Genomic DNA, 20,683 nt, shown 5'->3' with positions numbered 1-20,683 from the left:
ATGTGTGAAAATATTTAGTTGAAATTGACTTATTTAAGGACTCTGTAACTTCTTTCAGTATTTTTTTTTTTTAATATTTTAAAAAACCTATGTATATAAAGTAGGGTTTGTAATAGTGTGGTGAAAGGTCTTTAATCTGGTTCTATGGTTCGACACATTTCTTTGATCCGGCACCAATTGAGCCACTTACGTTCAGATATTTTTATGGCGGATTTTTGCTGTGGATTTTGGCTGGCAGGTTGCATTACTTAAGTGATGGCAAATTCAGTTCGCTCAGAGTTTATCATTACTGTTGGTTATCTCTTCCTGGTTTATAGCAGGTTACAATTCACATTTCACGGTTACATTTCCATAATGATTTTTTGAAGAAGCCCAGTGGTAAATTGTGTTTTTGCTTTCTACTAATCAGCTTATTACAGTTTTTGTTTTTAAATACAACTGTACTCTGTGTTATTTTCATTAAAACTATATAACTGCAAAATAGCTAAGCTATATGTGCCAGAGGAAAGACCTTTTCCTGTAGTTTTTTTTAGATGCTACAGTGATTCAATTTTTCAATATAATATTACATTATATTTTTTTATCATAAATCATATTTTTATAAACATAAATGCATACTTCACTGATTTTTTTTAAATTTTACAGTAAAATGTGGCAGTTTTTTTTTTTTATGTCTAGTGTTTATCTGCAGGCCAAAGACCCAAACTAAATCAACTCGTTTGTCAAAGTACTAGCATGCGATGTAGTAGTATCATTCTGCAATGAATTTTCACATGTACTAAGTCCATCCCAGAAAAATGAAAAGTAATTCAACATCATTTTAATGTTATTTTATTAAATTTTTAATTACTTTGATTATATTAGATATATTTAAAAAAAAGTGATATTTATCACTTTCCATTTCATTCTTTGCTCTTTTTTTTTTTTTTTGCCTTCAAACTGTATGCTAGTTTTGTAAATGAACAAGGCTTTTTTCACACTCAGCAATGCAGCTCATATCAGTTATGAGTGGAAGTGCATTCTAGATAATTTAAACACTCGTGAATACTTGTTTTCCGCGTGTTTTCTTTGTCAGGACTGCTTGTCCAGACACACTGACAATAGAAACAGTTGTGATCCAGGCTAGTTTTAAGTGATTTTTTTTGTTGGGGTTGTTGACAGGAATGACTGTCGGAAGCAGATTCCGGAAAGTTTGGCATAGCTGGGGGGCTGTACTGCAGTTCAGCTGTGGTGTACTACATTTGTGGTTGTCATTCTCAGCAGGGCTCAGATCGCGCGACGCTGGAGAGCATCGTGGACTCGCTACAGCAGGGATTGCTGGAGGTGGCTGGAGCAAGACATTCCAGTGCTGCCGCAGCTGGTGGATCGTTGGTTCTCACTCAACAGCAGGTGTGTTTGATCTTTGCGTTACGTGGCTACAATCTCTCTCTCTCATTCATTTCATAGGATAAGCCTTGAAATGTAAGGTTTTGGGGTTAAATTAAAAATGTAGCTAGAGTTTGTATGTCTTGAGAATTTTTCTTTGTATGCAAATATTTCTTAAACACTCTTTATCGCTTGTTTTTATTGGCTTTTTGATGTTAACACAGTAAAACTGTTTTAATGTGTGATTGATCAATGACTGATCCTGTAATTGGTCATTTCTGTGCAGTGATTACATCTTATAACCTTTTTTATTAGATAACATGTAGTGCACCCAGTGTGTTCCTTGTCTGCATTGAAGTGCAGCTGGTTTGTTTAAGGCGAGGATTATGTGTAGATGTTATTTGTTACATTCAGAACTGTATGTATTTATACCTACCTACACATCAGCACACTGGATAAGGTTTTGCTTTGAATTCTATTTCATTATTTAGACTCTAGAGCAGCGGTTCCCAATTATTTCGGCCAGGGAACCGTATGATCGACTCTTTCTTTGGCGGAATCCCAACTCCTTCAAAGAAAGTTTTTTGACAATAATTGTGCCTGCTTTATATGACATTCGTCCTGACTCACGGAACCCCTGTGACCCTGCCACGGAACACCTTTTGGGAACCACTGCTCAAGCATATTGCTCGACAGATAGAGTGTAGTTAAAAACCTTCAATTTAATGTGTTAATACAGACACATTTTTCTGTCTTTTGAACTTTGTTTTTTCCGAAATCTCAATGTTTAATTTATGAGATGATTTCCCTCGCAGACTGTTGCTTCCGTTAGGAAGGGTATGGTTTTAGCACAATCCTTTACTTAAAAAAGAGATAGAGATACACATAAAAAGTTAGAGATTGAGATAGATGTGTGGCGAGATTGAGAGAGAAATAGAGAGATTGAGAGAGCAATACAGATATAGAGAGATAGATAGAGATATATGGAGAGAGATTGTGATTGAGAAAGAGTGAGAGATTAAAATATAGATTTTGAAGTGAGGGGGGAGTAATACAAAATTAAACCGAAATACTTGAAACCGAGCAAGGTGGCACAGCATTCAAGAGGGTCAAAGTTAGATTTATCCTGAATTTGTTTTCTTTCATGGCAAGTGTGACAATTAGAAAGTAAAACACTTAAATGTGACTGAAAATATCACTTGTAATTTTTTGATGCATTCTACCTTTAAAAATTTGCTTTGGTGTAGTTAATGTTGATGAAATTTGTTTTTCCACAGCTCCATCAGTTGCAGCAGTTTCAAGCCCAACAACTGAGCCAGCAATCTGTAAATGCAGGACGACAACAAGGGGTCACCTTCAGCCTGCCATCCCACACAGTACGTCTTCGCTAATTTGTGCCCTTATGAAGGCATTTCCTCTTGTTAAATTATTTTACTAGTCTTGTAGTGCTGTTGCATATGATTTGATTGTAGGCTGCACCATCGTCAGTTGTGACCACCATCCCATCGTCTGGAGCATCAACCCACCATTTTGTGCTGACACAGTTCCCGCATCACTCTCACCCCAGTACATCGTCCTCGTCTGCACAGCCCCATGGCTTCATCTACACTCCTACCAGCTCTGCTGCACCATCCAACTGTGCACCCAGTAGCGTTCTGGGCTCGTTGCCCATTACGTCTGGCCTCCTCGCTCCCAACTCGGCCGGCATCCAGATCGCCGGTGGCTCGTCCGGCCTGCCCGCCATCCCGGTCAGCTCCGCCGCGATTTTCAGGACCTCCGGCATCCCGCTAGGTCCGTCGGGAGTCCTGGTGGGGCCGTCCGGAGCCATGTTCCAGCCCTCTGCGCTGCCGATCACCGCCGCCACGGGATCTTCCCCCGGATCGCCTTTCTCCGTGCCTACGAGATCTCCGGCACCGCACGCCCCTCCCACGCCGTCTCCTAGTCCGCTTCCCCTCCGCTCTCCCGCGCATCCCACCTCCCCCACGGCTTCCCCCTACCATTCACAGCTGCAGTCTCCACAGAATGCGGGCTTCATTCCCATGGTGCAGTCACAGGGATCGCACCACCCCTCCGGCAACTTTGTCCAGTTCAAGGACACGTTCGGCAGTCCCCCGCCGCAGCAGCAGCAGCAACAGCAGCAGCAGCAGCAGCAGCAGCAGCAGTCTCAGAACTCGGTTGTGGTGGTGCCCCACCAGAGGTCAGGCCCACCTCAGAGCACAAGCAGCTCCCCACAGTCTCCGTACCAGTCGCCCATGAGTCAGCCCAGCCCGCACTGCCAGCCAGGGGCCCAGGTGATAGCAGGGGGCAAGAACTCTGCTGTTCGCTCGCCGGCGCCCAGCACGGGAGGAGCCTTGACGCCCGCCCCATCACCGTCCCCGCAGCACAGAACTGCTCCCAGCGTCAGTCCAGTAGTCAGGCCTGCTACCCCCCAGCCTAGCCAGTCCTCCGTAATTCACCAGGTAGGTTACCCGCTAGTGTTGTCATAGTGTTGTTATCAAGTATTAGAACTACCAACTTGTCCATGTTTGCGCTACTTACTTAATTATTAAGGTTGCTAAGACATTTGCTCTTGTGACAATTACGGTACAATTGCCAGAATTGATCAGAATTGCATTAAATGTGTCTTTGGACGTTGTTTTCGGACGCTAATTGAAGTTTGTTGCAGTAGTGCCTGTGGCTGTCTGCAGGCGTTGCAGAGTGGGTTGGCCCTGCCAGGGGGCCAGCAGTTCCCGGCGGTGCCCCAGGGAGGGGCTGCCATGCTGCAGGCAGGCAACCAGCTTGTCCAAATCATCCACCACCAGCCTACGTCCGTGGCAGCCCCCACGTTTCCTTCGCACACGCAGATCATCACATCAGGTGAGCTCCAGCAGAGGGTCCAGAAAGTTAGGGAATTCCCCCAGTGATAGTAATTTAAGGCAGGCAAATGCCATGTTCCGGTCCGCCCTTACCCAGACTGTGACTCTCCACCCCCCTCAGACTGTGTTTTAGTCTATATTCTTTTACACTATAAAATAGCAGGTGCAAGTTTTTCTTTGAATATGATCAGCTATGGAGACGGTGGAAGCTGGATTTTTCTTTAAAGTTTGTATTAATGTTCAACAAGTTAGTAATTTGTGTCAAGTGAATAAGTAAAGTATAGTTTGTTATAAATTATACGTATTTGTGATTACTTTTAAAATTTGGTATTTTATTCCCACTGGATTTTGGAAAACTCAGTAGATGTAAAGCCCTTTGAAGTTAACGTAAATGGTGTGGTTTTATTGAATTAAATAATAAGAAAATATTTATAGTTACATTAACAAAGTTTTTAACCCTGCAATATCCTAAATGGTAATTCTGAGGTAAAGCATATTTTTCTAGATAAACATATATATAAATAGTGAGGGAAATTTGTAATTTTGTACCTAGAAAGTCAGGGAAATTTCGTTACAGGTTTTAGTGGACAACCTGTCCCAGTAGTTACTTGTTTTCATGAACATGAGACAGCTTTTTTCTCACCACCATCCAGCTGCGGGAAAAAAGAACTGTTTTTTCTCGGGACCAGGTGCACCGATGCATCTCCAGCCAGCTCCTGTTGCGAGCATAACCACCACCCCCAACAAGCCGAAGCAGCCCCCGCAGATCCTGCCGAAGCCCCCGGGCAGCGCCGGCTTGGCGACACAGGGCGGCCACCACGGGAAGATGGCCACCAGCGGTCGGCCCAGCTTGGCAGTCACTTCGCAACAGCAGGGTTAGGATGTCTCACCGTGTTGTTTTCTGTCTGGTGTTTTGAATGGCTTAGTTCTGGCACTTCTGTCTGACGTGTTTTTTACTTCCCGCAGCCCTGCATACCCAGCACCACACCTCCAGTGGGGCGCAGGTTGTGATTGGTCAGGCAAATCAGGCTGTGATACCCACTGCGCAAGCTGGCACGCTGCTGCTCAATCAGGTTAGTCATGAGCTGAGATTATTGTGTATTCTTAAGCTTAATATGTAATGTTGTAACTTGTATTTGAAACTACTATAATTATAATTCCATCTGGATCACGGCCATTGAAGATTGGATTGAGACTGGTGTTCAGTGCAGTTAGCTGTACTATCCTGGGATATGTTTGGGTTGGCAGGGGGTGGGGGATAATTTGGCGAGGAAATGGAAGTATTCTAGAGAAACACATCGGCCTACTGCTGAATGGGCCTTGTTTGCCACGAGGCTACTGTCTGTTGCACTTTTAATAAAAGCCACCATGGAGTTGGAAAACTTAAAGCAGGAAAAAAGAAATGCTACAGGAAAGCTTCACTATAAAGAACATAAAGGGACCAAAAAATAGTTGAGTTTGTTATACTGAAGTTCTTTATACTGAAACATAAGCATTGTTATAAATATGTATACCGATAAACACATGAAACACCTTAAGTGTTTTAAGGTTCACTATCTCAGTCATTAGTCTATGCCCGCTTGAAGAACCTGTTCACATACTCTCTGCTGATGCTTTGTCTATGGTCAGGAGACACATTGTAGGCAGAGCTGCCAACCTCAAATCACACCCATCAGTAATGACAATTATATGAAAAAAGTATGCGTAAATCATGCACAATAAATTTTTCCTGAGAAATTATGACACACACAAGAGAAAACAAAGGACAATAATATGCAAAAAAAAAATTAAAAATGTAGGCCTATGTATATGAATACAATGAAAATTAATGAATCGAAGAAAAAAACTCTTTGAACAATACAATCATCTGAATATGTAAGAAATGTCAATAATTTTACAGGAAATTTTCAACCTTCAATTCAAAGTATTCAAAGTTATACTTTTGAACAATTGTCTTTTTATTTGCTTCTTTTATCCTGGTTGGATAAGAACTGTCTTATAAACAAACAACAGAAGACAAACAAAAGAACTTGTAAACAATAACTCTGCGTTCGTTACTTTCGTTTCTTCAGATGTAGCGAAAAAACTACGATATGGATTTATTGCTCGTCATGACTATAAAATGTTCCGCCTGTTTCTTTAATTCAATGTGCCCTCTACAGTCATCCCTTCCACCATGTGCAATCGAAAAGTCAAACGTGCATACATTACAAAACGCGTGGTGTTCCAAAACATTTGAAGACGACAAGCATGGCCATTCTTTTGAATAGTTAGGTCTTAGGTCGAAAGTTTTGAAGAATTGCGTTCTTTTTTTTATCTCCTAGATACACGCTTCATTTCTACAACCGGCCGGTAGCCTACAACTCACATAGTTTTGGTTCCCTACCACGTTCGTGCAACTTTGGATTTCTCTCAAAAATTGAAATTAAAAAAATCAAAGGGTTGGGTTAGGTTAGTCACAACATGCTTGTTTTCATTGATTTAGCGGCTGAAGTGGCGTTAATACCGAAACTCAAAACTTCGGAAATCTTCGGAAATTCTTGCAGGGAACCGAAACTACGTGAGTTGTAGGCTTCCCACAACCGGCACTGAAGAACACAACACTATTGAAAAAAGGAAAAAAATTTCACGTCTGTAGACACGACAAAAACAATAAGGTGAAAAAAATGAATTTCAAGAAATAAATTAAAACAACACAGGTTAGCCAAAGTACCGTACAAAAATTATCGTGATGTAAGTAGCCAACAAACGAAAAGTCCGAGAATATGTACTATTTGTATCGTACAACGGACGTAATAGCATTCCATTATTATTTCAAAACACGAGAATTAATCTACTCATGTCGACAGTACATGCGCACACATACTAGTTCCGTTATTGTTTATGTTTACGTACACGCTGTTACGTTTGAATAAGAAAATTAAAAATAAAGTGCAAGTTTTTGGATGGTAATTTTTTTCAAAATTTGCCTCAAGGTTGTTCGTTCAAGTGAATATTTTTGTTTCAGGAAGAAACGGACCGTCGTAAAATTCTTTAAGATGAAATAAAATTCAAGGTTATTATATACGTTTTTGGCGGGACCAAACAATGAGTTCGGTTAAGTGAAGTGTTCGTTTAACTGAAGTTCGTTGTACTGGTGCTTTCCTGTAATTGGCTCCGTGGAGTAAGCAAGAGTTAATTAAATGGTCTATTTTTTGTGGTGTTGATGGTCCCTCTATTTGAGAGGTGCAAAAAAAATTTTTTTTTATATACTATCTTGCTGACGTTTATAAACTTTACTAGTTGTTTCTTTTACAAGAATGCTGATAGCATTGATTCACTAGCAGCACTGTTTTTGGCACTTTGCACTGTGAAATTTTTATGCTTCCGTTGTAGATTGAAACAATTCTGTTATAACAAATGATGTGTAATTATTTAAAAAGGTGTTGTGAACTTTATTTTTAAGTTGAAGTGTTTACGTGAATTTCATTTCAAAACATTCAAAAAAAGTGTTAGCTTGGTGATGTTGAACGGTGTTGCGACAAGAAACGCGTATTATTGCAAGGAAGTGTTTGTGCAGGTGATACCAGGCCTAACGTCGGGAGCTCCTGTCCTTGTCCAGCAGAACGCGGGCGGCAGCGTGCAGTTCATCTTGCGGCCGCCCACCCCGGGCGCTCAGAACTCTGCGCAGTCGGCCAAGAGCTCTGCGCCCCAGCACGGCGCGCCAATGCTCATTTCGGGGCCCCAGCTCGTCCACAATGCAAGGGCCCAGCAGGCCCTGCAGCCCCAGCAGGTCAGTGCAGTAACCCTGCCGAGTGGCTGGAATGTGTTGGGCCCGGGGAAAATAAAGGGAAGCTGCATTTTGTCACACATTTACAGAGCAGGACTTTGCTGATACTTTATACCGTGTAACAGATGTTCAATAAAAGTCTCGACTTTCCAAAGTTGTTAGTTGCCAAAAATTATAATTTTGAAAGTTCTTTTATGTGTGTGTGTGTGTATGTATGTATGTATGTGTGTGTGTATATATATATACACACACACATACACATAAATATACATATATACACATTTATATATATACATATATACAGGGTGGCCATCACCGGGAAAACCGGGAAAACCGGGATTTATCAGGGAAATCACGTTGATCGGGAATTATCAGGGAAATGTCAGGGAATTTTTTTAATAACCGGGAATTTTTTGTGTCATGTATATTTCCGCAGAGCTGCCAACCATTACGGATTTTCCGTAATTATTACGAATTTAACACCGAATTACGGAACATTGCTGGTTTATTACGGAAACGAGGCTTTGTGCTGCACGGTAACGGAAAAAAATTCCGTTTCTGGTGTGCGTGTTTCGTGAACGCAGTTCGAATACATCACGTGGTTGCGCAGATAACTGAACTAGTAAGTGTGCGCATGTACTGTCGAAATAAGTAGATTAATTCTTGTGTTTTGTAATAGAAATGGTACGGTATTACGTCCGTTGTACGATACAACTAGTACATATTCTCGGACTTTTCGTTTGTTAGCTACTTACATCACGATAATTTTTGTACGGTACTTTGGCTAACCCGTGTTGTGTTACTTACTTTCTCGAAAGCCATTTTTTTCATCAAAGTGTTTTTGTCGTGTCTACAGACGTGAAACCTGTTTATGTTGTTCGATAGTGTTGTGTTCTTCAGTGCCGATTGTAGAAATGAAGCGTGTGACAGAACAATGTGTGTCTGGGGCAAAAAAAAAAAAAAAGAATGTTATTCTTCAGAACTTTCGCCAAACTATTCAAAAGAAAGTCCTTACTTGTCATCTTCAAATGTTTTGGAACGCCATGCGTTTTGTAATGTATGCACGTGTGACTTTTCGATTGCGCATGGTGGAAGGGATGTCTGTAGACGGCATATTGAATCAAAGAAACATGCAGAACATTTTAAAGCCGTGACGAGCAATAAATCTATATCGTCGTTTTTCGCTATATCTGAAGAAACGAAAGTAACAAATGCAGAGTTATTGTTTACAAGTTTTTTGGTAGAACACAATTTACAGATAGCAGTATCCGATCATTCGGGTAATTTGTATAGAGCTATGTTTCCGGACTCAAGAATTGCACGGAAATACAGCTGTGCGAGAACAAAAACATCTGCCTTAGTGGAGAGGAGTATATGGCTGGTGACACTAAATTGAAACTGTTGAATCTTTAGTAAGTGGACCATTTGCTTTAGCTACAGATGGGAGTACTGATTGTAATGCAGTGAAGATTTATCCATTAGTTGATTCATTTTTCAATCAAACACAAGGTAAAATTTGCACTGTACTGTTATCCCTTGTTGAGAGTACTAAGACTAAGAATATTTCGCAACTAGAAATGTTACACTTCAAATCAAAAATGAATGTAAGAACAGTTATCAAAAGTTGTGTGAAAAAATGTTTGAGCGCTCACCACTGAAATACCCCATTATTAGGGACAGGAAAAAATCGCGGGTTCAATGACCTGTAGGATGAACTCCATAGTTCTGCGTACTCTCGGTCAAATGCCACCCACTCATTGGCTGCTGTCTTTTGAGACGTCCCAACGTAGCAGCCTGAGATTCGATAAAGCTTTGGTCGGGTGTTTCTCATTGGCCCAGAGTCATCCAGGTGAGTAGTGAGCCAATAGCAGAGGCAGCACTGAGGTATAACTATTTGTATTTTAGCCTATCGCGAAATGAATTTGCGAATTTTTCCGGTCTCTAGACATAAAACAAAACACAGACTGCAGGTCATTGAAAGGGAGGCTATAATGTAAAGTGACATATTTAAAATGTATTATGTTATTTAACGAACTTCCGTATGTATATAATGAAGAAAATACAGCAGGGTGTTAAAATGTGAGTAATCTCTTTCTATAATATATAATTATTTCATCAAAATTATGTTTTTTTGTAATTGTAAATATCAGGGAAATTTTGAATTTTTAATCAGGGAAAAATCAGGGAATATTTTTGGTGACTGTGAGTGGCCACCATGATATACATACACACACAACACACACACACGTGTGTGTGTATATATATAAAAACTTATCCATGTACAGTGAAACCTCATTAATACAATAATGTTCGCAGGCTTTCACGGCCATTGTCTGAAGTAGCTTGGCTTCTGGGTTGTAGCCGTGTCCATCGCGGCGAATAATTTACCGACGTTTTGGTCGACACTGCAGTCGCCATCGTCAGGGAGCAAGTTACCTACTGGTAGGCTACAACCCAAAAGCCAAGCTACCTCATTAATACAAACCTGAGGGGACAGAAATTTACCCACTTTGTAGTAATCAGGTTTGTAATAACCATACTTTCCCGTGTTGCACATGTGTAATTTGTAGGGGTGGGCGAAGCTTCGAAAGTAGGAATTCGAGTCGAACATTTGTTATATGAGAATTCGTACTCGAAAAAATGAAATTATTCGAAGTTCGAAAAATAGAAGAAAAAAACATTTCAAGTTTTTAAGCTAATCTTTAATATACATACATTGCCTAAAAGTTAAAGAATGCCTACGATCAATAACATCAACTTGGAGTTAACTTAGCATAATGAGAACACACACATTCTTAGCCTAAGCCTATATGCCTGATCATTAAAACTAACCTCAATCATAATACAAATATGTTCGTTATACTAGTTCAACTTACATTGGCGTAAAGTAAAATAATTGTCAGTATCGTAGTTTGCTGAGAAAATGGTAAATAGCAACTCCCAATCATTTATTTTCATGTTTAGAAACGTGCCAGATTCATTCCCGACTTCGGTATTAGTCTTAATTTCGCCCCACAACAGCTCTTTTTCCATGCATAAATAACATCAATAATGATTTAACGTGATACAATATTACCAACGGACTTAAAACACAGCAGTTACGGTACTGAATCCAAAAAAATAAGATTATTGAATTAAATTCATTTGTAAATAAACGGGGAAAATATTCCATGGATGTAAGTTTTTGGCAATAGTTCAAAAGGCCTAAGTTAATGGAGAATGTTGCATTGATGGTTAAGTTAGGTTATGTATTAGTAAACGTGTGTGAAAGATTTTTAGCAGTTTACATTATTTGTAGTTTATATTCAAATAATGGAAGAAAGCACTTCTGGTTTAAATCAGGGGCCGCCTGCCAAAAAACCAGTAAGTCCTATTTGGTTGTTTTTTTTTTACCAAGAGTGCCAATGGGAAAGAAGTAACTTGCAAAGCATGTCAAAAAATATATAAAATTCCAACAGGTACTACTACAACTCTACAAAATCAGCTGAAACAGCATCCTGTACAATTAAAACAACTAAAAAGTCATGAAAAATCTGTCACAGAGATAAAAGAAGAAAATCAGTTGTCCCTGAAATGTGCTTTCCAGAAGCATTTGTCTAAGCATAGCTAGTTTACTGTTGTTTGGTGTTTGCATTTAAGAAATTCTTTGATTTGGCCTAGTATTCGATATTCGATTCGAATTCGGGAATATTTATAAAAATTTGCTTCGAATTCGCTTCGAAACGAAAATATCTATATTCGCCCACCCTTAGTAATTTGTACATTATGTCAAAAAAAAAGTTCATTCTTGTAGTACTTGTGTATTACAAACCTGCATAAAAGCATTGTCATAAATGAAAACAAGGTTGGCCTAAATAAAAGTTTACACAAAATTATTTACAATTTTGGATGACATGTTTCTACAAGTTATTACATATCTAATAGATCACTGAAGATTTAGGGGGGGAAATTTAGCTATTTAGTTAACATATCTTTTTTTTTTTTTTTTTAAACACACTTTGGACAAAGCCACACAATTGGTCAAAGGCTTTGATTGTTTCAGTGTCAGGAAAGTGTAAATTGAGGGGAAACTCTTAAACTCATCTAATACATCAGTACTTAATTTCCTGTTAGTATTCTTTCAACATATACTTTCACTTTACATAGAAGAAATAATTAATGTATAATAGCTTACTAATATACCATCAGTACTCAAATCATGTCCAAAATACATCACATAAAAAACCACATGAAAGTTAAAATTTATTTTTGATGAAATGATAAAATTTGTTCATCTTATTTGTATTATATGTTTAAATGAGCATGTACAAAAAATGAGGTGTTATAAAAAGTTTTCGAATGAGAATTTACGCATGAGTCTGCGCGCTACTGATATCGGCGAGCTATCGACATGGATACTCGACTAACAAGTGTTCGCACTCTGTACAGGCATGAACCTAACCAAACATAATGCCAACCAGCGCTCCACTACAGCATCGGAACAAATATTTGAAAAATGTGTAGAAAGTGAATTTCATATCAGACAGCTTTATATTCCTCTTTATTAAATAAAATTTCTAACAAATAATGGATTTCAACTTTTAAAAAAAAAAATTTATATGAGAAACTAAATTTTTTGGCAACTTGAACATCTGGAATAATAACGTACATTGTACATCTTATGGAGAAAACGGTGGGATGGAAACGTTTGATCATATTTGATGGGAAATTGTATTGTGTGAGGACAGTTGAGGCCGCTGCAGTGTTTGTTAGGACAGTTGAGGCAGCTGCAGTGTTTGTTAGGACAGTTGAGGCAGCTGCAGTGTTTGTTAGGACAGTTGAGGCAGCTGCAGTGTTTGTTAGGACAGTTGAGGCAGCAGCAGTGTTTGTTAGGACAGTTGAGGCAACAGCAGTGTTTTTGTTAGGACAGTTGAGGCAGCAGCAGTGTTTGTCAGGACAGTTGAGGCAGCTGCAGTGTTTGTTAGTCTTACTGCAATCGATGGTGTTAGTAAGTGCCGTGGCAATGGTCAGCAGGTACTGAGGCTCATCACAACCCACGGAGCGCCCATGCAGTTGCAGCAGATCCACACGCCGTCCGGCCCGACCCTGATCGCCGTGCCCTCGGGGCAGACCCTGAGCTTCCAGCACTTGCCCCAGCTGGCAACGACCGCCCAGCCCCCGCCCCCGCCCTCGCAGCAGCAGCAGCAGCAGCAGCAGCAGCAGCCCCCGCCTCCTCCCCCGCCGCCCCCCTCCTCCCCCGGCGCAGTCCTCCCTCCCGCCGGCCCGCCAGTTCCACGCGCAGGCGTGCGGTGGTCAGCCCCACCACCACCATCACCATCACCACCACCACAACGCTCCGCCGCAGCACCACCAAGCGAGCAACGGGCCCGTGCAGGACTTCCCGGGGGCCGGGGCCCGGGCCCAGCTCTCGCAGCTGCACCAGCAGCAGCAGCAGCAGCAGCAGCAGCAGCACGTTATGGTCCTGCCCCCGGCCCTGGCGCCCCCCAAGAAGAAGCCCAAGAAGAAGAAGAAGAAGAAGAAAGACGAGGAGCGCAAGCTGGACCTGGCCAACCTCATGAAAATCTCTGGTAAGTACATACATGTAATACGTAGAAAATTTCAGGTTTCTTGTTTTGTCTAGAGACGTACGAGACTGTAAAGATCCAGATAAAAAAAGACACAATTAATGATGGCGATGCACTCGCAAACAACTCGATTGGCGGCGAGCGTGCACGACAGCACAACTTGCCGCCATCTGATGGTTTAAAATCAACTGTTGCTTCGTTGCCGGAAGCTGCAGGGCTACCCACCTCGGCAGGCAGCCGACTTGAAAAACTTGGCGCTGCTTGCAAGCAGCGCGGGAAGTTCAAAATTCAAATGTTTCAACCACTATGCACTAAATTGCACACAACATTTACAAGTCCAAACATTTCTTGTTTGGCCAAAAATGTTCATTTTTGCAGTGTAGAATTTTTTTTCTTCTTTCTTTCTAGTTTTGGTGGTGTACCAGTAGTTCATTATGAATTTGAAAGTTACTATTATAGCAAACATTTGCTCTAAAAATTTAAAACTTAATATTTTTTTCAGTTTTATTCAAGTGGAATTGATGCACATGTTCGAGGATAGGTTTATGGACCACTTGTCTGTGTTTCCATGAATGTGTGTATGCATTAGTGTACTTCTGTGCATGTCAATTGAAGTTTGTTTGTTTGTTTGTTTTCCTAAAACTTTCATGTAAAAACTAAAAAAAAAAAGTCATTTAAAAAAAGGTGTTTTTATGTTTTTAACTTAATTTATTTTATTGCTGTTTTATTTTAGTCTTGAAAGAGGTTATGTTTATGTATTGTGTTTTTGATTCAGAGCAGTAAATACTGTCCGCTAAGAATAGGGATAGTGGGGGAGTAATCAGATCATGATTTTTTTTTGCTACAGATAAGGGAATAAATCCTAGTGGATTGAAGACTATACATTTTCAGAAAATGAAACCTTTACTTCTTTACCGGAAGTAGGTAGGTGTATTCTCATTTCATCATCTATCGTTCCATTGCTGCTCTACCCACAGCTTTTCTTACTTTAATTTTTCAAGCCAATGTCAGGAATGATGGGTGTGTTCCTATGGTTCGGCAGCCGACTTGACTAAGTACCAGCTCCAACCTTCTCATTCGTGATGACACCTCTCGGGGCAGGAACAGTCAATGTGAATGTTTTACTCTTGCAGGTATAGACGATGAGGATGGGATGACTCTGTACGACTGTGAGGAGACGGGCAGCCAACAAATAGTGGACGGGGCTAGCCCTGCGAGCGGTGGGGAGCAGAACTCTTCAGACATGGTTAGCGGGCAGCACGACTCCCCGGTCTCTCTGCAGGTACGTTTCCTCCAGCTCGATACAGGCTTTTCAAAGTAGTAATTACTAGCGCCTAGGAATTAATTTAGTTTTTTACTTTTTTCCTACTTGATTTATGGCCTTTTTTTTTTTGAGAATGGTATTATTATTATTATTATTATTATTATTATTATTATTATTAACTATTATTCATTTAAAAACTCATTTGTCATGCTCAATGTTATTCTCATTTTATTATACATGTTGAGACCAACTATTTTCAATTTAATCATAAGTATTTTGATACTTATGATTATTATTTCTTTAGAATAAAATTAATGTGACTCTTGGCAGTTAAATATATATATATAAAAAAACTTTTAAAGATAAAATCACTTAAAAGATGTAAATATAGATCATTTGTTCACAGAAATAAAAAAAAACTGTGATAAAAAAAATACCAGAAACCTTAATTTTGCTAACTAACACAAGCCACAAAAATTTTTAAGTTTCAATCAAACTCAACAATCAAAAATTGCTTATAATTTAAACCTAAACATGGTAGTGACACTTTTTTTGGAAAGTTAACTACATTATTTTTAAGGATGATAAAAATTTTTAACATCTAACTTTTGTATTCATTTATTAATATCTAATTAATAATTGACGTGATTGTGTGCATTAGTGTATTTATAACTTCACTTTTAGATCAAAAAAACTATCCAAGTCTACTCTGTAGTAACTAAACACTTAACATATGCTTTTTTTGTTTTTCACCCATTATGTTGTGTTTTTTTTTGTGTCAAAAATTATTGTTTTTGCTCTTAGGGTGGTACTCAGACAGCCTTCAAGTTTTCTGTGGAAGATGGAAAAGTTGTCTTTCAACCAGAAGTTCAGGTAATTTTTTTTTCAAGGGTCTACTTAGAAGTACCTAGAAGTTGGTTACATATTTTGACAAAGAAAGTTTGAATAATATTCAGTGGGGAAAAAAATTCAATATTATGCCTGTGTGTGTGTTTTTTTAATATAAATTTTAAATCATCAATCAGCAATACTTACGAAATATCCTAAATATTGCTGATAACTAGGGCACTGAAATTTTCGCGAACCGCGAAATAAAGCGAAATAACGCGAAATGTTAGCAATTTTAATTAAAACACGAAATTACACACAAAAAACCCTTTTCGCGAAATTGACCCGAAATCTGCTTACTTGTACACGATTTTTTGACTGGAAAGGTCAATTAAATTAATAACAACATAGACAACATTTAATAATCAGTACAGATTCCTAAACACAAATTTCCCACCTAAAGACTACTTTATTAACCACTTTTCATCTTCGTTCATGTATCAAAACAAACATAATGGCTTCGGTACCAACTGTATAAATACGACTTTTGCGAGACGTTTTTTGAGTTCGAAAGTATCGATTCAAGAATCGAGTTGTATACTTCGCTATCACGTTTACGCTTAAAATCATAGTTTTCTTCCTGTATTTCATCAGTTTAACATTTCCATACGACTCGGTCCCATTTACGGTTTATTTAATATGAGAATCGATACCTTAAAATGAAATTACCGCCTGCGAAAAATGTTTTGTAAAACGTGTGAGTTAATCTCTGGCTGCACAGATTACTACTACGGCCATGTCACGAGGAGAATAAGAACAAAGGCAAGTCTATGTTATTGTTTACATAGATCGTGACGCTTTCGTATGAAAGATATTTTTTGTAAATGTAAGCCTTGTATGCTCAAAAAGCCTAAAGTAGTGACTGTTTTCGATCGTGCACTCGAATTTTAAAGTGAAGGCGGTAAATATGTAGTTAAGCGGTATTTGCGAAAAAAATGTTAAAAATCCGAAAATACTTTTATTATATGCTCTTTAACTTCCTCTTTTCATTAAACACGGCGGGGATAAGAAATTTCAAATACTTAATTTTATAAGGAGATATCGAATTTTTTAATTTTCATAGTTGGGCGATATTTATTAAAAAAAAAAATTAAAAATTTCGAAAATACTTTTATTCTATGCTCTTTAACTTCCTCTTTTCATTAAACCCGGCGGAGATAAGAAATTCCAAATACTTTAGGAGACTGAATTGTCAATTCTGGAAACATGTCTTTTATTCATGTAGGCCTATTCTTTTAATGATTTTTAAACTCTGATAATGTTAAAATTACTTTTATGGAACTCAAAATCATTCGTATAATTTAAGGATTATGATTGTAGTATGGTTTCTATTTTTATGTATTGGTTTTGTATTTTTACATTTTTCTCCATGATTTTAGAGAGCAGTTTTTTATGACGAAATGAGACTATTTTTATGACGAAATCAAGATATTTTTATGACGAAATCTGTTAATTTTATTTACCATGAAAGTGGGGCCCTACTGATAACAGTTGTAATGTTAATGAAAAAAGTAACAGAGAAGGATCGACATCTACATTTTACGTTTTACTAAGGCCCTTAAAAGGTGTATGGAATGTTGTTAATAATTAATTATATATAATTTGAGTGAATTAATACTTATAATAATTAATACAAATGCTTACCCCACATTTTTTTTTTTCATTCCAGGGTCTAACACCAAGCCAAGCTAATTCGGCGTCTCTTTTGCTCCAAAACTTGATGGCCCAAGGACAGTCTGGAGTGAGCCAACAGTCCCTTGCAGAGGCGCACAACCAACTGTCGAACCTGCTTGCCAGGTCAACCAACACCTCCAGTCCAGGCTCCGCCAGTCAGGTTGTTCTGTCACAGTTGCTCCAGCAGGTAACAAAAATCCAAATGATGTTTTCCTCCAATTTTGTCAGTCATGTTGATATAGATAGTTTGATTGCTTTCTTGCTAAAAAAATTTTTGTGTGGTTAAAGCTTTTTTTTTTTTCTTTTCAAAGACAGTTTTTACAATATTTGCTACATATTATCTTAATGTATTTTGTAAATATGATATGTACGGGGGAAAGTCATTAAGCAAGTCACGAAAGATTATTAAAGAATACTTACAGTGATGATAACCACTTTAAAACCACTCACTGCTATTCTACAAAAGTCATCACGCACCATTTCCATTTTGAAATTGAATGATTCTCGAGTGCGAGTGCTACCGAGTCGCCACTGCGTATGGTTCGCACCTACTATTTGGGTCATAAAAATCCAACATTTTTGCTGGAAAGGTCCCACTCGAATATCTGTGGCACCATATAGCTGTCTCCAGTAAAACACAAGCAAAGTATTTACTGCCACAAAAACCTGTCGAGATAAGACACATGATGATTATGTATTGGTGCCAGTTCACGGACATTTATGATGGGAGCGGGAAGGAGAACCATAAACACTGCCTCATGGCTAAACCCTTGCCCACCCCCCTTCTTTTTCACCATGTCACTTACCGACGATGACCAGGTAGCCGCCCGACAGGTGGCAGACATAGCATAACGGTGCAGCTCATAATGCTTTTTATACTTAATCGTAACATTGTTAATAAAAATCAACACATGCTAGTTATTTATTGACGTAATCAACCACACAATGCCATGTTGATTTTTTTTTTACCTAAAATGAAAAACTCGCATAAGTGTTGCACTACGTGTTGTTAAAACAAAAATACCTGTATAAAATGTGTAACTCATATGAAATGTTTTACACAGGAAATAAATACAGTGTTCTTATGGGGGAAATGTTTGGACTTAAATAATAGAATGTTATAAGAGGGAAAACATTATAACAAGGGTTCTACTGTAGACAATGTGAAAGGGATAGCATAAAGCTGGTTAATGCTGCCATTTATTTGCTACTACTTTAAGAAGATAATAATATCAATTTTTGACTTAATGACTTTCCCTCGTATGACACAAATGAATAGGGTTAAGAGGGGAATTTGACTGAAAGTACAGTATTTTCCAACATGTAAGACAAGAATTTTATTAGAGTTATAAAGAGCTGTAAGCTTCTACTTGTCTTCTATGATGGTTAGTCGTATGTCACAATACTTCTATCGTTATTCCATGGAGTCCATACACAGGGGTTCTTTTGCTGCTCTTGCACGAAGGAGGATGGAGATGAGTTATTTTTTTAGAATCAATCAATTAGCTTGAGCCTGTTTTGTACACTTGTATCAATATGTATAACTTTGTGTTCTGTATTTGCTATGCTTAATGAAATGGCCTCATTTTCTGTGCTGCAGATTTTAAAAACTAAGTAGTTTAAACTTATTTCCATCCTTTTATTTATAAAACTGCTAGCGACAAGTTCCAGTGACATCACTATTATTTTATTCAAATTTTCATTGCGGTAAAGCTGACCTCGCCTTTTATGCTTGGTTCTCTCATATGCTGGCAACTACAGTAATACTATTGTATTTTGGAAATTCCCTTACTAGAAAACTATGATTGGCCGTTAGAAATTATTAGTCTCTGGAATTAGATACTATTAATTTACTGTTCAGAGCATGCTTTGTGTATCTAATTATGAATCACAAGATGTGAAAGAAAAAATTTACTCATTCTCACAGGGATGCACGAGTAGCATATTTTAATGTCGAGTCGAGTTGAGTAGTGCAAAAACTCAAGTATTTTCGAGTGTCAAGTATTCAGAATCCACCCCCCTCCCCCCCCCCCCCCCCCTCTTTTTTTTAAGCACAACAAGCAAAAAATAGTGACACAAAAGTACACGCTGTGCATAGTATCTGATGATGGTTTTTTTACTTACTATCATAGTGCTAACTGCTGCATAATAGTCTGCATTCCTTACCTACAGTATTTATATTTACAAAAGAATTTTACAACTGTATATTTCCATTTAATTAAGCTATTTGAATTTTTGTTAAATTCAATTTGTAAGCTACTGGTACCCAATAATAAAATAAATTATAATAAACTCTTTCAAAACATGTTTTGAAGCACAAGGACTAAAATATGTTTATCCAGTTTCATTGCAGGTAAAGACTTTATATTTAGAATGTTAGTTTAATCATTAAAATGAAAACAATTTTTTATACGAACATTGATTTCATTGTTATTTTAAATAGGTAAGTTCGTTATTTTCCTATACAATATACGCCCAGTACAAGAATATTCAGGGTGTATGTACAATAATATTGTGCTTATACTCAGTGGGTGAAGTAGCACTTTTTTTTGTCCAATATATAGCAGTTATTGTTCTGCTGTAAATTTTGTTGATTCTACAGGAACTGGTTCTTTTTATGGTAGTTTTTTTTAATGCTAACTATGGTGCTGCTTCTATGTTTATTCCTCACTCGTTTATTTGTCTTCACTTCATGAGCACCTTTATTATGTTCACTTTGGTGGATGGTAAAATATAATTTTATTTCATATTTTATTTATATTCAGTGATGCCCTGTGTAAATAATATTCATGTGGAAAATGATATTAGAAGCCCATTTTAAAAAACAGTTACTGCAACGATTACTACAAAAATTTGAGTATGGCACGTGCATAGAAGTTATATTTTTCGTGTTTGTAGTATAGGATAGGTTAACGTATACAAAATTGTGATAATGCACTGAATGACTGCAAAAACATCCATACAACAGCATGAGATAGTGTAAAATCAGCCACTATCGCTAGCAAATTCAAAACTTAATTATCCACATTGTTAATAATAATGAAACGGTGAGAATATAAGTGTCGTATACTGAAGTACTTTAAATGTAACAAATACCTTTTTAATCAGTTCTGCTTCAACTAATTATGTTTCCTACTGAACTGACTACATTGTTCAAACTTAACATAATATGTTAAGTTTGAACAATGTAGTCAGTTCAGTAGGAAACATAATTAGGTATATAACCTAGATTCCTCCTGGTTTGTATTAATGATGTTTCATTAATGTTTTATTATATCCCTAGACAAAACAGTGAACTACTTGA

At 38.1% G+C, this 20,683-nt stretch overlaps 1 protein-coding gene and 1 long non-coding RNA gene across 4 annotated transcripts in view; both read left to right on the top strand.

The window, feature by feature from the left end:
- Positions 1-1,344, top strand: part of LOC134534904 (uncharacterized) — a 44,757-nt gene extending 43,413 nt beyond the window's left edge. For all 3 annotated transcript variants that reach the window (XR_010075553.1, XR_010075554.1, XR_010075555.1), the window contains exon 4: positions 1,261-1,344. This is a non-coding gene — a long non-coding RNA (uncharacterized LOC134534904). The remainder of the gene's footprint in view (positions 1-1,260) is intronic.
- A 273-nt stretch (positions 1,345-1,617) lies between these two features.
- LOC134535370 (mucin-2) overlaps positions 1,618-20,683 on the top strand; it is a 41,172-nt gene continuing 22,106 nt past the window's right edge. Inside the window, exons 1-13 of the mRNA XM_063374443.1 lie at positions 1,618-1,629; positions 2,643-2,741; positions 2,838-3,407; positions 3,561-3,824; positions 4,053-4,221; positions 4,910-5,095; positions 5,187-5,293; positions 7,765-7,992; positions 13,003-13,112; positions 13,165-13,556; positions 14,687-14,835; positions 15,622-15,690; positions 17,375-17,566. Coding sequence (XP_063230513.1) covers positions 1,618-1,629; positions 2,643-2,741; positions 2,838-3,407; positions 3,561-3,824; positions 4,053-4,221; positions 4,910-5,095; positions 5,187-5,293; positions 7,765-7,992; positions 13,003-13,112; positions 13,165-13,556; positions 14,687-14,835; positions 15,622-15,690; positions 17,375-17,566 — 2,547 coding nt within the window. The remainder of the gene's footprint in view (positions 1,630-2,642; positions 2,742-2,837; positions 3,408-3,560; positions 3,825-4,052; positions 4,222-4,909; positions 5,096-5,186; positions 5,294-7,764; positions 7,993-13,002; positions 13,113-13,164; positions 13,557-14,686; positions 14,836-15,621; positions 15,691-17,374; positions 17,567-20,683) is intronic.

Source organism: Bacillus rossius, chromosome 8 (genome assembly GCF_032445375.1).
Source record: "Bacillus rossius redtenbacheri isolate Brsri chromosome 8, Brsri_v3, whole genome shotgun sequence".
Lineage (NCBI taxonomy): Eukaryota > Metazoa > Arthropoda > Insecta > Phasmatodea > Bacillidae > Bacillus > Bacillus rossius.
Note: the sequence above shows the minus strand (reverse complement) of the source record. Positions and strands in the feature narration are given on the sequence as shown.